Below are 12,570 nucleotides of genomic sequence, written 5' to 3' on the forward strand. Positions count from 1 at the left end.
CTAGGCCCTTGAGAGATCCAAGGTTGGGAATCCAGTCTTCTAGGGAACTTCCTTAGAAAGTCTGGGGCCTGGTTGGACTTTCCCTCCAAGTAAGCTGAGGCACCAGGAGGCCTCTTTCTGATTATGTGACACTGCCAGGTGCAGGGTCTCCAGTGTGGCATTTCTCAGTTCTCTCTGTTGGTGTCACAGAGTCCGGGTTTGTATTTTTTCAGGGGCTGGGACCTTTTAGCTAATTACCAGAAATGGTGCTTGTCTGAATTGCTGCTGGCTAGTGAGTGTGTGGCAAGGTATCCATCCAGGGCTCCGTGTTCTATTTCACTGATGTCAATATTAAGATGATTGCTTTTGTGGGTGTGAGAAAACTTGCCAGAGGGAGAAGTAGAATGGGAAAGGCCAGTTGTCTGGTACAGCACCCTTCTGCATGGTGAGGTGTGGACTGGGCTTGCGGGAACCTGGAAAGTTCACATACCAGCTCTGCACTTGGAAGGTGAAGTCATCGAAGATTACCGAAGGAGTGGGTCTACAGTCTGAAGGGAAGACATCAGGAATTATTTTAGGCGATTAATTGAAAAGGACAGACAGCCATTATCCTTTTTATTGTGCATGCATGTGTGTGAGAATGGTGTAGGTGCGTGCACACGCCTATGCCTGTACATGTGTGTGCAAAGGCCAGAGGAGGGTGTTGTGTGTCTGGGTCTATGGATCATTCTCTGCGAGGCTCCTTTGCAAGAAGGTTTCTCACTGACCCCGGAGCTACAGCTACCACCGGCTTTCACACAGTTCTTTACTTTGTCACTGGAATCCAAACTCAGGTCCCTTTGCTTGCATCCCATCTCCCCAGCCCAAACATCCTCACAACATTTTTGCTTAAACCCTATAGGGCTAGTCACCAAATGCCACTTCCTTTTCCAATCAATTGCATTATTCTAATGCTAAGTGTCTTATTACTTAAACACATTACAGTGAGCTCCGTCAGCTCTACTAGCAGACATATGTAAATGCAAATGTATTAAATTCTGGTTAGCACTGATAAAGTTGGCTAAATCAGCCAGATTGTACAACTGACTTAAATGGTCTAAACATTGTAACATTTTCAAGGAAGTCAGTTCATGACACGGAAGTCCAAAATGCATCTCATACTGGATCAGTGTTTCTCAACTTGGCGGTCAGTCCTGCAGAACAGGTATTTACAGTTCAATCCATAGCAGCAGCAAATTACAGTTATGAAGTAAACAAAAATAATGTTATGATGGGGGGGGGTCACCACAGTGTGAGGAACTATATTAAAGGGTAGCAGAATTAGGAAGGCTGAGAACCACTGCCCTAGATTAAAAAGCAGAGACTCCCACAGGATTTACCAGAGAGCTTGATAAATAGTTTAAGCAGCATGGTAAATATTTGCAGTGTAATGTTTCCATAATTGTTGCCATTTAATTTTCTAGTAGATTAACTAACTACTACAGCACATGATTAAACATATCCATTTACAACTTACTTGCATTCTTTTCTTGGAAAACTCTCTCTCAAAGAGATAGTATAAACAGTATTTTATTTCCAAATTGTTCCATCTGTTGCTGATAGAATACTAAAGCTGAGCCTACATTTTCACAACAAACACAATCTCCCTGAAAGTGATGAGGAACTATGATGATACGTAACATCACTTAAGAATTCGGTAGGGGCAGGATTGTAAGGCACAGGCGAGCTTGCTTGTGTTTTATGTGGTTACCTTAAGTGTCATTTGTTATTTAATGTCACACCTCAGAGTTCTTGACAGCCATCTAGATAAATGGGAAACAGTGCTACCTCATGGAAATGGGTCCTCTTCACACTGTGGAACTCTGCGCCCTTCGTGCTTTCCCATAGGAGACTCTCTCTTGTGCTATCTGAAGGTTCAAGGTTCGCAAAACAGAGGCTTCTTAGGGTTGGTTTGGGGCAGCCAAGCCTTGACTGCCTTTTCTCTCTCTCACGAGGAAAGAAGGATTCTTAATTCTGTAGTAGGCTAGGGCAAGCTCAGACTTAAGGATACAAAGACTGAGATAATAATCTGTTTATCACTTATCATTTCTGTTGTTTCATGGATCATATTCTAGTAGGGGAAACAGATACAAAGCAGCAAACACATAGCATGGTATGAATGATCGAGAAAAACAAATAAGCAAAATGCAGACAGAAGAGAGCGGCCATTCTATTTCTGATTCCAAGTTAAAATAAGAAAATGGAATTTCCCATAGGCTGTTCCAACACATTAAACATTTTCAGAGTTTCCAAGCTACAGACATAGCTTATCCCTCAGTGATTGTGGTAGAAATAGCCAGACCTAAACTAACACTATGGCACACGGTTGAGATATGGGGTTTCACTCAGAGCCCACACAGGTCATTAATACAATAGCCAGGATGCTCAGTAGAGAAAGGTGAGATCCATGAAACTAGGGAGGTTGTGAAAGGTAACACAGCGTAAAGGACAAGATAGAAGTTCAGAGTCAAAGTTAGACTGGGTCCTGAGCCATCAGCCAGGAGTGTGACCCTGTGCTCTGCCCCAGTACCAGGCATGACAAGCTCCCACTCCCCCACAACAATCTAGGGTGCATTTTATTTATCCTACCATACATTCCCTCATTAATTCAACAAGAACTCTTTAGGCTGTTGGATCCTCGGAAATGGAGCCGCCAACTAGAGTTCCCTTCATGGAGGACCTTGTGGTCTGATGGGGCAGAGTGCCATAGCAGGGTTTACTAGGGACAAGCATGCTGCGTCAAAGCTCCAAGACCTTCTGAAGTAATGTGTAAATCTAGAGCGTGCCATAGAGTCTCAGACTGCTTTGATTAATTACCTTGAGTTATAAATCCATTTTAGATCATGGCAAATACACACACAGTTAAAATACAATTTATATGAAAGATGCTAGTGTTTAATCCTGAGTCGGCTTCCTCCTCCTCCTCTTCCTGTTCCTCCTCCTCCTTCTTTCCCTACCCTTCTCCTCTTCTTTAATTGTTGTTATAAAGCCAGGGTTCACTCATGGTAGGCAACTACTCTACAACTGATCTAACCCCAGCGCTAGTATTTTCTTTCCTAGCGATAACCCTTTGGTCTTGACACACCATAAAAAGACGCAGCATTTAAGTTAGATCTTTCGATGACTTATATGCTGCCAGGTGAGGAGGGAAGGGTGCTCAGGGTAAGGAGCAAGTCACACAAAGATGCTCAGCACAAAGGACAAGCAGGTGCTGGACAGTGGCACACGTGTGGTCCACAGCTGCACTTTCCTCTTCCTTTCTATACCTGTGATCATGATGCTCTCACCACTGGGCCCAGCCCTGATCCTGTCACCTGGGGATGCTGTACTGTGGAGCACCACAGGAAGGCTCTGACGAGAGCAGTGGAAGGGCCACCGGTCTCCCAGAGACACTTGTGTTGGTTAAAGGGAGAAGAAGGTTGGTTTGCATGTGATTGCAGTTGGTAAGCCAGGACCATAGTTTGGTTGTGAAGAGTGGGAGAGGCATGGGGCTAGGAGAGGCCCTGGCTCAGTCTGTAAAGTGCTTGCCTTACAAGTATGAGGATGTGAGTTGAACCCCAGAGCATGCGTGGAAAGGTGGACATGACATGTGCTTGTAATGCCAGCACTGGGGAGACAGAGAGCAGCAGGCCCACAAGTTGTCCTTTGACGTTCACAAGTGCAGCACAGCATGTACACACAAGAAACGAGTAAGTAAGTATGAAGATGAGGCAGAACAACCGATGATGGGTCTGAGATTTGTTGCCTGAGAAAGAAAGGGTTGCTTTTTTTTTTTTTTTTTTACCAAATTGGAGATGAAGGAACTAAGATTTGAGTCTCCTGAGCTATCTGCCTACTTGGTAAGTCCCAGGTCCCAGGGAGAGGTCTTGTCTAAAAAAAAAAAAAAGAAAGAAAGAAAAGAAACCCACTGAACAAGATGGCCCATGAGGAAAAACTCCCCTGCTTCCTCATGCACACAGTGTAGACATATTATTAAAAGAGAAACAGGTGTACTGTAGCTCAGCAGGTAAAGGAACTTGCTGCCAAACTCTTGACACCCTGAGTTCAATACCTAGGACCCTTGTGGTGGAAGGATAGAACCAAGTCGTTCTGTGACCTTCACAAGTGCAGCACAGCACGTACACACAAGAAAAGAGTATGTAAGTGTGAAGGCGAGAGAGAAGGGCCAATGACGGGGTCTGAGTTTTGTGGCCTGAGAAAGTGAGCCTTGCTTTTCACCAAATTGGAGATGAAGGAACTAAGGCTTGAGTCTCTAGAGCCAGCGGCCTCCCTCCCTACGCTGGCTCATGCTGGCTGCAGGTGCATGAGGAAGAGCAGGCTGGTTTTAGCACACTGAACTGGAACTGGCTTTCGGATTGGAGCTGGGAAACGGCCTTTGGAGTCAGGAGTGTCCGTATCATGGAGGATCTTGAGCAGGGAGAGGTGGCCACTGACTGTGTGGAAGGAAGAGGATAAGAGCAGAGTCTTCAGGCGATGGGGGAGTTTCTCACCAAACGTGGAGGACTGAATTGGAGGATTAGACAACCAGGGAACTAGAGACTGAGAAACTATGAACAGCCTCCCAGAGGCTGGACAGGACTATGGTGAGGCCACGGGGGTGAGTAAGAAAAGGGAAGGCACTGCTCTGCAGATGAGCTCCTATACAGAGAAGGTAGGGGAGCCATGAGAAACGTCTCATTACCAGGGTAATCAGGACCATGCATGACCACAGCACTTGAAGGCCTGGTATCACACAGGGAAAAAAATGGAAACGTATTAATTTACCATGAGGCACAAAGGAATGGAGGGATTCAAATGTATTGTTGATTTGGGGCCTGGGGCCTTTGGGGTAACACATGAACAGAATTAGAGACATTGGGAGAGATGAGGTTGTTTTTCATGTTCTTCTCTTCATTGTGAGGTAGGAAAGAGATTCTCGCTTAAGGTGCTTTGTGAGTGTGGTCTTATAGACTAATAGAAATGTTGACAGGGTTTGTATGGAAATACTTATCTCTGTGTCTTCTCCTGAGAGGCTGTCATGGGAATGGGGTGTTTGACACTCAATTCAAACAATCTTAATCTCACTTAGAGAAGTTGGCCTCCTTACGTTTTATTCCTCTAGCACAGCATGGCGCGGCTCCATCATTTGCTTCTGTAAGCTGTGTGTGCACATCCACGGGTTTCTCTTAGAGTGCCAGTTGGATAGAGCACAGGAGAAAGTGCGTGAAGATGAGAATGTTGAGACTGAAGGTTGGGCATGTGCATGGGCACAGCACTTAGGAGGCAGACGTTGAAGACCAGGATAATGTTCTTGAAGAAGTGTTCCCACAAGAACTAGAGAGCATCCTATGCCATCCTCAAAAAGCAGATGGCCGACTCGACCATCCTGTCTGAACCTTTACTCTTAAGCTGGCCACTCTGGCCCACTTCCTGTTGGCACTTGGAAGTCTGCCCTTACCAAGTGCTGTGCCCAGAGTTCAAGTTCAACATCCTGTTCTTTATATACTTCCTCCTGTGGCTTATCCATGTGTGCCCACACACAGCTTAGAGAAACAAATGATGCCGCTCTAGATGGTACGGCTGGTACCCATCACTCAACTCGTTTTCCTTTCATCCTTCAGCCCCTTTAACTACATATCTATTTCCTATTTCGGGCTTTCATGAAAGTGAAGGCATTCTGTACCCATCCTGTGTGTGTGCACATGTATATGAGGGTGCACGTACACATGCATGTCCGTGGGGGGGTCAGAGGTCAATGCTGGTGTCTTCCTCTATTGTTTTATACCATAAGTTTTGAAACAGGGCCTCTCACTGTGACTGGGGCCCAACAGTACAGTTAGGCTGGCTGGCCAGTGAGTCTCAGGGACCCTCTTGTCTCTGAATCCCCAATGGTGAGATTATGGGGTATATGCCCCAGGTCCAGCTTTTTACATGGATACTGGAATTGAGCTCAGACTACAGGCTTACACGGCAGGCACTTTACTGACTGAGCCATCTCCCTAGGCCCTCGTACTTGCCTCTTCGTGACTGACTTATCTTACTTGGGATGCCAGAACGTCTTCCTCTGTAATACTAATGAGCCAACTGTATGCTGTTCTGCCTCCATTCACTTTACTCACTCACTCTTGGAGTGCCTCTTTTCATTGATACTGTAAGTAACACTGCTTTGCATCTGGGTGTGGAGACAACTGTTGAGACCCTTGCTCTCAGTTCTCCAGGTGGCCAGAAGCACAAAGGCCAGTGCCTTGTGGTGTTTTCATGTTCTTGAAGCTTGCTCTCTATTAATAGAAGTTTCTCAAAAAGTCTCAGTCTTCAATTGTACATACTTTTTCTTTTGGCAATGTATGAACTGAAAACTCAGAATTCATTTCTGCCTTTCACAACTCTGACTTTGTCATGACCCTGGATGTTAACAGTATCTTTGGAAGGCAGGTGTAGAGACACACACCTGCAATTCAGCTCTTGGAAGATCCAAGGAGGAGGGTTGTGAGTTCAAGGCCAGCTTAGATGTAGCCAGACCATGACTCCTAAGATGTTGTCTTGGAGAACCTACACGTTTCTAGTTGCTTTAGTTACTAAAGACTAGTCTAGTGCTGGGCTAGCCTGGGCTCCCTACTTCTTCTGTCTTTCTCCACCACAGGCTTCCTTGTTTTGAATTCTATTGCTGAAAAGGCACAGCTTTCATTTTCTTGAGTTGTACACTAGTAGAGGGATTAACATGCCAAGTGGTATTTCTGGGTTTTGTTTGTTTAAACTTTTTATGTCTGTAGGCATTTTGACTACATGTATGTTTGTATACTATGTACATGCCTGGTCCTCTAGGACTGGAGTTACGGATAGTTGTGATCCACCATGTGGGTGCTGGGAATTGAACCCTGGTCCTCTGGAAGAGCATCTAGTGCTCTTAACTGATAAGATGTCTCTTCAGACCCTAATAATTCTGTTTTTAAGGTTTTTGAGAAACATTTACACACAATTGAACCAACAGTTGTAAGGGTTCTCTTTTCTATATTCTTTCCAGCACTTGTTATTTTTAGTCTTTTTAATAATAGCCATCTTTCCATGTTTAGAGTGATTGCTCATTGTGGGATTTTTTTTTCATTCAGTGTGAATGTGTGTGTGTGTGTATGTGTGTGTGTGTGTGTGTGTGTGTGTGTGTGTGAGAGAGAGAGAGAGAGAGAGAGAGAGAGAGACAGAGACAGAGACAGAGACAGACAGAGAGAGAGACAGAGAGAGACAGAGAGACAGAGAGAGACAGAGAAAGAAACAGAGAGAGAGAGAGACAGAGAGAGAGAGAGACAGAGAGAGAGAGAGACAGAGAGACAGAGACAGACACACAGAGAGAGAGAGCATGGTGGGTGTGCGTGCCTGCATAACTGTGTGTGCAAGCAAGAGTACATGTGTGCACACCTGCCAAGGCATACAGTCGAAGGTCAAGAGGACAACATTTGGGAGGCACATCTCTTCCACCATCATGGGGATTCTGAGGACTGAGCTCAGGGCATCAGCTTAGGGGCAGGTGCCTTTACTCAGTAAGCCTCTTGGCAGTTACATACGGGCTTTTGATTCGTGAGGTCAGGCAGTCATTTTCATGTGCCTGTCAGCCATCTGTGTACCTTCTTCCGTGCAATGTCTGTTGCCCATATGTATTGGTTTTATATCACCCTTTAGTATATTTTCCTGACATATTCTAGATGCCAAAGCCTTGTCAGATGTGCAGTTACAAGCATCCTCTCTCTCCTGAAAAGTCTCTCTCTCCTCTGCTGATTGTTTCTTTTAGTGTATCACAACACTTTGGAGACATGTCTTCTTTCCCGCTGTCTTCTTTCTTTTTTATATAGTATCTTACTATGTAGACCAGGCTGACTTTGAACCCAGAGGACCCCTTGCCTTCACCTTCTGCGGATAAGGATTAAAGGCATGCCCCACTACACCCGGTCCATGCTTCACCCCTCTTCTAAGACAGGCTCCTGATAGGTAGCTCAGGCTAGCCTAGAACCTGCTACATAGGCTGCCATGGCCTAGAACGCCTCTTCTTGCGTCAGCCTTCCAAGCTCTAGGATTAAAAATCTGAGACCCTGACTTACAGGTGAGAGAACCAAGGCACAGAAGACCAAAGCCATCAATGTGTCACTAGGGCTCAGGGTCTGATTCTTGAATTTGTATTCCTAATCATTACTCTGATCCATTTTTGGTAGGTATGCTAGTTGCATTTTGTCAGCTTGACACAAACTAGGTCACCTGGGAAGAGGGAACCTCAGTTGAGAAAATGGCCCCCACCAGATTGGGCCTGTAGATAAGTCTGTGGAGATGTGATTGATGTAGGATGGCCCAGTCCACTGTGAGTGGTGCCATCCCCTGGCAGGTGGTCCTGAGTTGTGGAAAAGAACAAGCTGAGCAAGCTACGGAGGGTGAGCAAGTGGGCAGTGCTCCTCCACGGTTTCTGCTTCTGTGTCTGTTAGAATTCCTGCCGGGACTTCCCACAATAGAGTGCGATGATGCCATGGAAGCCACATAAGCCCTTTCCTCTCTTAAGTCCCAGTTGTTTGCGGTGTGTATCACAGCAAAGGAAAGAAAACGAGGGCAGTAAATATCTTCTTTGGGCAAAGGGTGATGATAATCTTCATCTTCACTTCTGGTGGGTTTTACTGGGTCAGTTCCTAGAGGCGAGCTAACTAGGTCAAGGGCTACGTAGAAATTCCAACTCTTAACATGTATTCTATCGCCCTCCGTGAGGTTCATGCCAAACCAAGTTTATACCAGGCTTGGAGGAGCCTGTCTGTTCACTGGCACCTACCAGCTAATAACCTTGAATTTCCTGTCTCTGAATGGTTAAGACAGCCTAAGGCTCCAGGGTTCTCTGATAAACAATTGAAGGCAGTGCACTTGAGACCATCTGGAGCCACTGAATACAGCAAAGATCACATCATATTCCTGTTTCTTGATCCGTACATAAGTGAATGTCTTGTGTTATCACTGTGCATGTGAGTGTTCACTAAAACCACTCAGGTCCAAGATCTGGAAGCCATTACTCCTGTCACAGGTGCCCATCCAAACGGGGCCTTGTTTTGACAGTTGCTGCCATGGCCAATATTTACAGTGTTTCTCAAGCTTTTAGGCAGTTAAAGGCCATTTTACATTAATAACCTTACTCTCTGGTTTAAAATAGCACAGGAAATTTTTTCTGCTCACATAGATTTTCACCTACAACTAAGTATATGTATTGCATGTAGGATGTTAGTCTGTGGCTGTGTTTCCAGGCAATGGGGACAGCTAAACCTTGCTTTTTATCCCTGGAAAATACTTTCTTTACTCTCTCATCCTGAATTCAAGAAGCAATGAACTAGTGGTCAGAAAGCCTAATCCTGTTTTTTTTTTAATCCAGGATAGTTGAGGGCAATTCTATGGCAACAGCAGAGGGTAAAGGATTTTAATAATACCTGCAGCTGTTTCTGTGACGTTGATTAGAAATATAAAAAATGCCCTGTGGTTGGATGAAATGCAATTGCCCGTTCTTCCCTGGGTCCCTGCTGAAGGAGCTTGCTTTCACTGGCGTTTGAGAGAACCTTCACTGATGCCTGTGTTTCACTGAACTTCACTAAAGTTCTGTGTTTTAATTCCAGGGACAGCTCAGAGCCTAAGCTGCTTTAGGGTCCCTCAGAGTTGCCACACAGGTCAGGATCCTGGAGTAGAAAATAAACACTCCATCATTCACAGTGCAGTGGAAGAAGCCAGTGTTTGCAATTCTTTTCCTTTTTTCTTTCTTTCTTGTTTTTTTTTTTTTTTTTTTTTTTAGTTTTTAAGCATGACTCGGTAGAAGCCTTATCCTCAACACAATGCTTTCGATAATAGTGAATGAAATGACTGAAACTGTGCCGACAGGGGAAAGGAGTAGGCGGAAGGATTTCCAGGCGACCACTGCAAACCGCAGGCTGCAATTATCTGCAGCTGAAAACAAGTCGCTTTTAATGTGTCCCTTCGACCAATAGAGGGAGAATTATAGAGACTGCTTTCCTCTCCCGTTCTCCGCTCTGTCTTCCGTCTCCATCTTTATGTAGTTTATCATCCATAATTTCAGGACGCATTTGCCTCTTTAAGCTGTTTTCTCTATAGGCTTCTGAGGTCACTCATGTGTGAATTCCTTTGTTAGTCATCTCACCTTTTGCCTTGATGATAGAAAATTGATCAGGCCTCAAGTACAAGCTCAATAGACAACCCTCTTGGTCCTTTGTCTAGGAGAACAGCTACACTGAAGGCCACGAGCAGGTAGCTATTAATATGACAGGCGCTCTATCTCCCACTGTAATTTATAATGAAATACCTAATCTCCATTATTTTGATCCAAGCAGGCGATCCCATGAAAAAGTCTTTTCATCCAGTTCCCAATGGCTGTTGCATGAGAAATGGCAAACCAATAATTTTTGTCAAGTTTTTTAAGCCAACAGAAATGCTTTTCCACGGCTGCGGTTTCAAAAGGCAGAGATAAAGCTCATTCACCGCGATGAATGGAAAAGCCATCTGGGGTTTTCTTTTTGACTTCCTTCCCTTTTCTCCATCCTTGTAATCAAATTTGAGCAAAATGAAATGGGGCTTTCTATGAAAGTACCTTTTGTTGATCTGAACGAGCTGGTAATTTACAAAATACCCTTCCTTTGTGAGGAAGGCTAAAGAAAAAAAAAAAAAAGAATCTGTAGCTTTTAAAGCTGGGCCTTAGTGGGACTCTAAATGTAATGAAAGCAGTCTGTGTGGAGAGATTGAAATGCATTTCAAAGCCAGGCCTGGCTGGGGGGGTGGGGGTGGCACCGAGAACAGACCTATGAGCTTTCCGTAGGATGGGAAAAAGTGAATGGAGAAACGGAGAGAAGTGGAGCTGGGGACCGGGTGTCGAAGTCACCGTGGTCCGTCCTGTGGCCTCATTCGTCACCCGTGGGTAAAGTTGGGTGTCTGCTGCACGAGAGACTGAGCTGTCTGAGCCGGGAAAGTTTGGGGCTCCTGGTGACTGTGAGGAAAAGTCGCCTGCTGAAGGTGTGGTGGTCGGTCTCCAACTTTTCCTTTCTCTCCTGTGCTGGGATCTTGTGGGAACTGCCTCAAGATGCGAATTCCCTGCTGGCTAACTGGCTTTCCTCCTCTTTTCTTGCCTGCTAGATTTCTTTGTGGCACCGAGCCGTCGGACCCGGAAAGATGTTGATAGAAGTCTTAAGAACAGTAAGTAAACGTGTGCCACTTTCTTCAATCACTGCTCAGTTTGCTTGCGACAGAGTTGAGGCTTGAGTGCTGGAGGAGTTTGGAGTAAGCCTGCTCCCCTCGAAGGGAAGGGGGTTTGCTGCCATACTTGCGTCGTTGTTTCATGTGAATTCCGGTTGACTTAGCTGGTTTTTTTTTTTTTTTTTTACTGGCGACAACGAATGTTCTCACTGGCGCTTCTTCTTGTGTTCTACGTGATGCTGAGCATTGTGTGGCATGGGGCACCTGCGTGCTGGCATAACAGTTTAAGATACAATGCGAGCATTGCAGGCGCTCGCTCTGGAGGTGCTTCTGTGTGCTAAGCACCCCAAAACACTGCAGTTTTAATTCACAGTCATCGTGATTTCTTTCCATTTATGCATGAGGGAAATTGTCGCATAAATTACGCGCGCTTACTTCCTCACAGTACACTTGCAGAAAGAGGCAAGAGCTGTTTTGCTACTAAAAGCCAAACAATTTGAAAGGTGACTTAAGCAAAACTTCTTGCCGTTTACGTATTGCAACGAACCATGATTAAAATAACAAAGATAGTTTCCTCGTTGAGCCGGCGAAAAGTGCATTTTTAACTTCCTGAAAATCAGACAGATATGTTACCTGAAACGCCACAGGTAATTCTGAAAAGGCCAACGGGACATTGCCATATGTAAGTAGCCGCAGTGTTATTTTAAGTTTGAGAAATCTCAGTCAGAATGGAGCTGGCTAGTACAGCCAGTTCTGAAGTCTCAAGGTGGCAGGAAAGGTGTTTACATTGAAGATCACATTTCTAAAGCGGGGTGCGGGGGGGAGGGGGCAGAGCCCTACAGAGGCAGCCTTCCTGCTTCCAGAGTCCTGGGCAAAACAACCCAGTGAAACCTGGGGCTTTGATGACCATTTAACCCTTTGGGCTCCTGGCTGGGGGGTTTTTGTTCGTTTGCTTGTTTTATAGTGACAATGAAATGCAGACTCTAGGACTCGGGTAGGCTCACATGAGTCTTGGTGAGGGACGTGCCCAGGCCCTTCTGACTGTCCCTCACAGGGAATCTGAATTCCCAGAAGTTTGTCTCAGACAAATCTGTGTTCCGCACTCTTGGTGTTTCTCTAAGCCACATCTCAGCCTTGTGGTTTTGAGCCATTGCTGCCTCCTAATGCCTGACTTTAAAACAGCATGCCTGGCAAGCGGCCGTGAGGGTGGCAGTGGGGCACTGGTTTGTGCTGGTATTGCAGTGTCAAGGGGCTTCACGCCTGATTTACAGCAGTTTCTAGAAAGCAGACTGAAACGTCTCCCTGCCCCCCAACCCCAGGGATGGGCTGGGAGCAAGAGGAAGAGCAAGTCGGTGAGTGTGTGTGATA

The 12,570-nt window shown here is 45.5% G+C and overlaps 1 protein-coding gene across 1 annotated transcript in view; it reads left to right on the plus strand.

Moving 5' to 3' along the window:
• Positions 1-12,570, plus strand: part of LOC311590233 (uncharacterized protein) — a gene marked incomplete at its 5' end in the record, with an annotated part of 618,389 nt that overhangs the window by 117,065 nt on the left and 488,754 nt on the right. The window contains one exon of the mRNA XM_084769100.1: positions 11,143-11,202. Coding sequence (XP_084625226.1) covers positions 11,143-11,202 — 60 coding nt within the window. The remainder of the gene's footprint in view (positions 1-11,142; positions 11,203-12,570) is intronic.

Source organism: Acomys minous (genome assembly GCF_964271855.1).
Source record: "Acomys minous genome assembly, chromosome: 19".
Classification (NCBI taxonomy): domain Eukaryota; kingdom Metazoa; phylum Chordata; class Mammalia; order Rodentia; family Muridae; genus Acomys; species Acomys minous.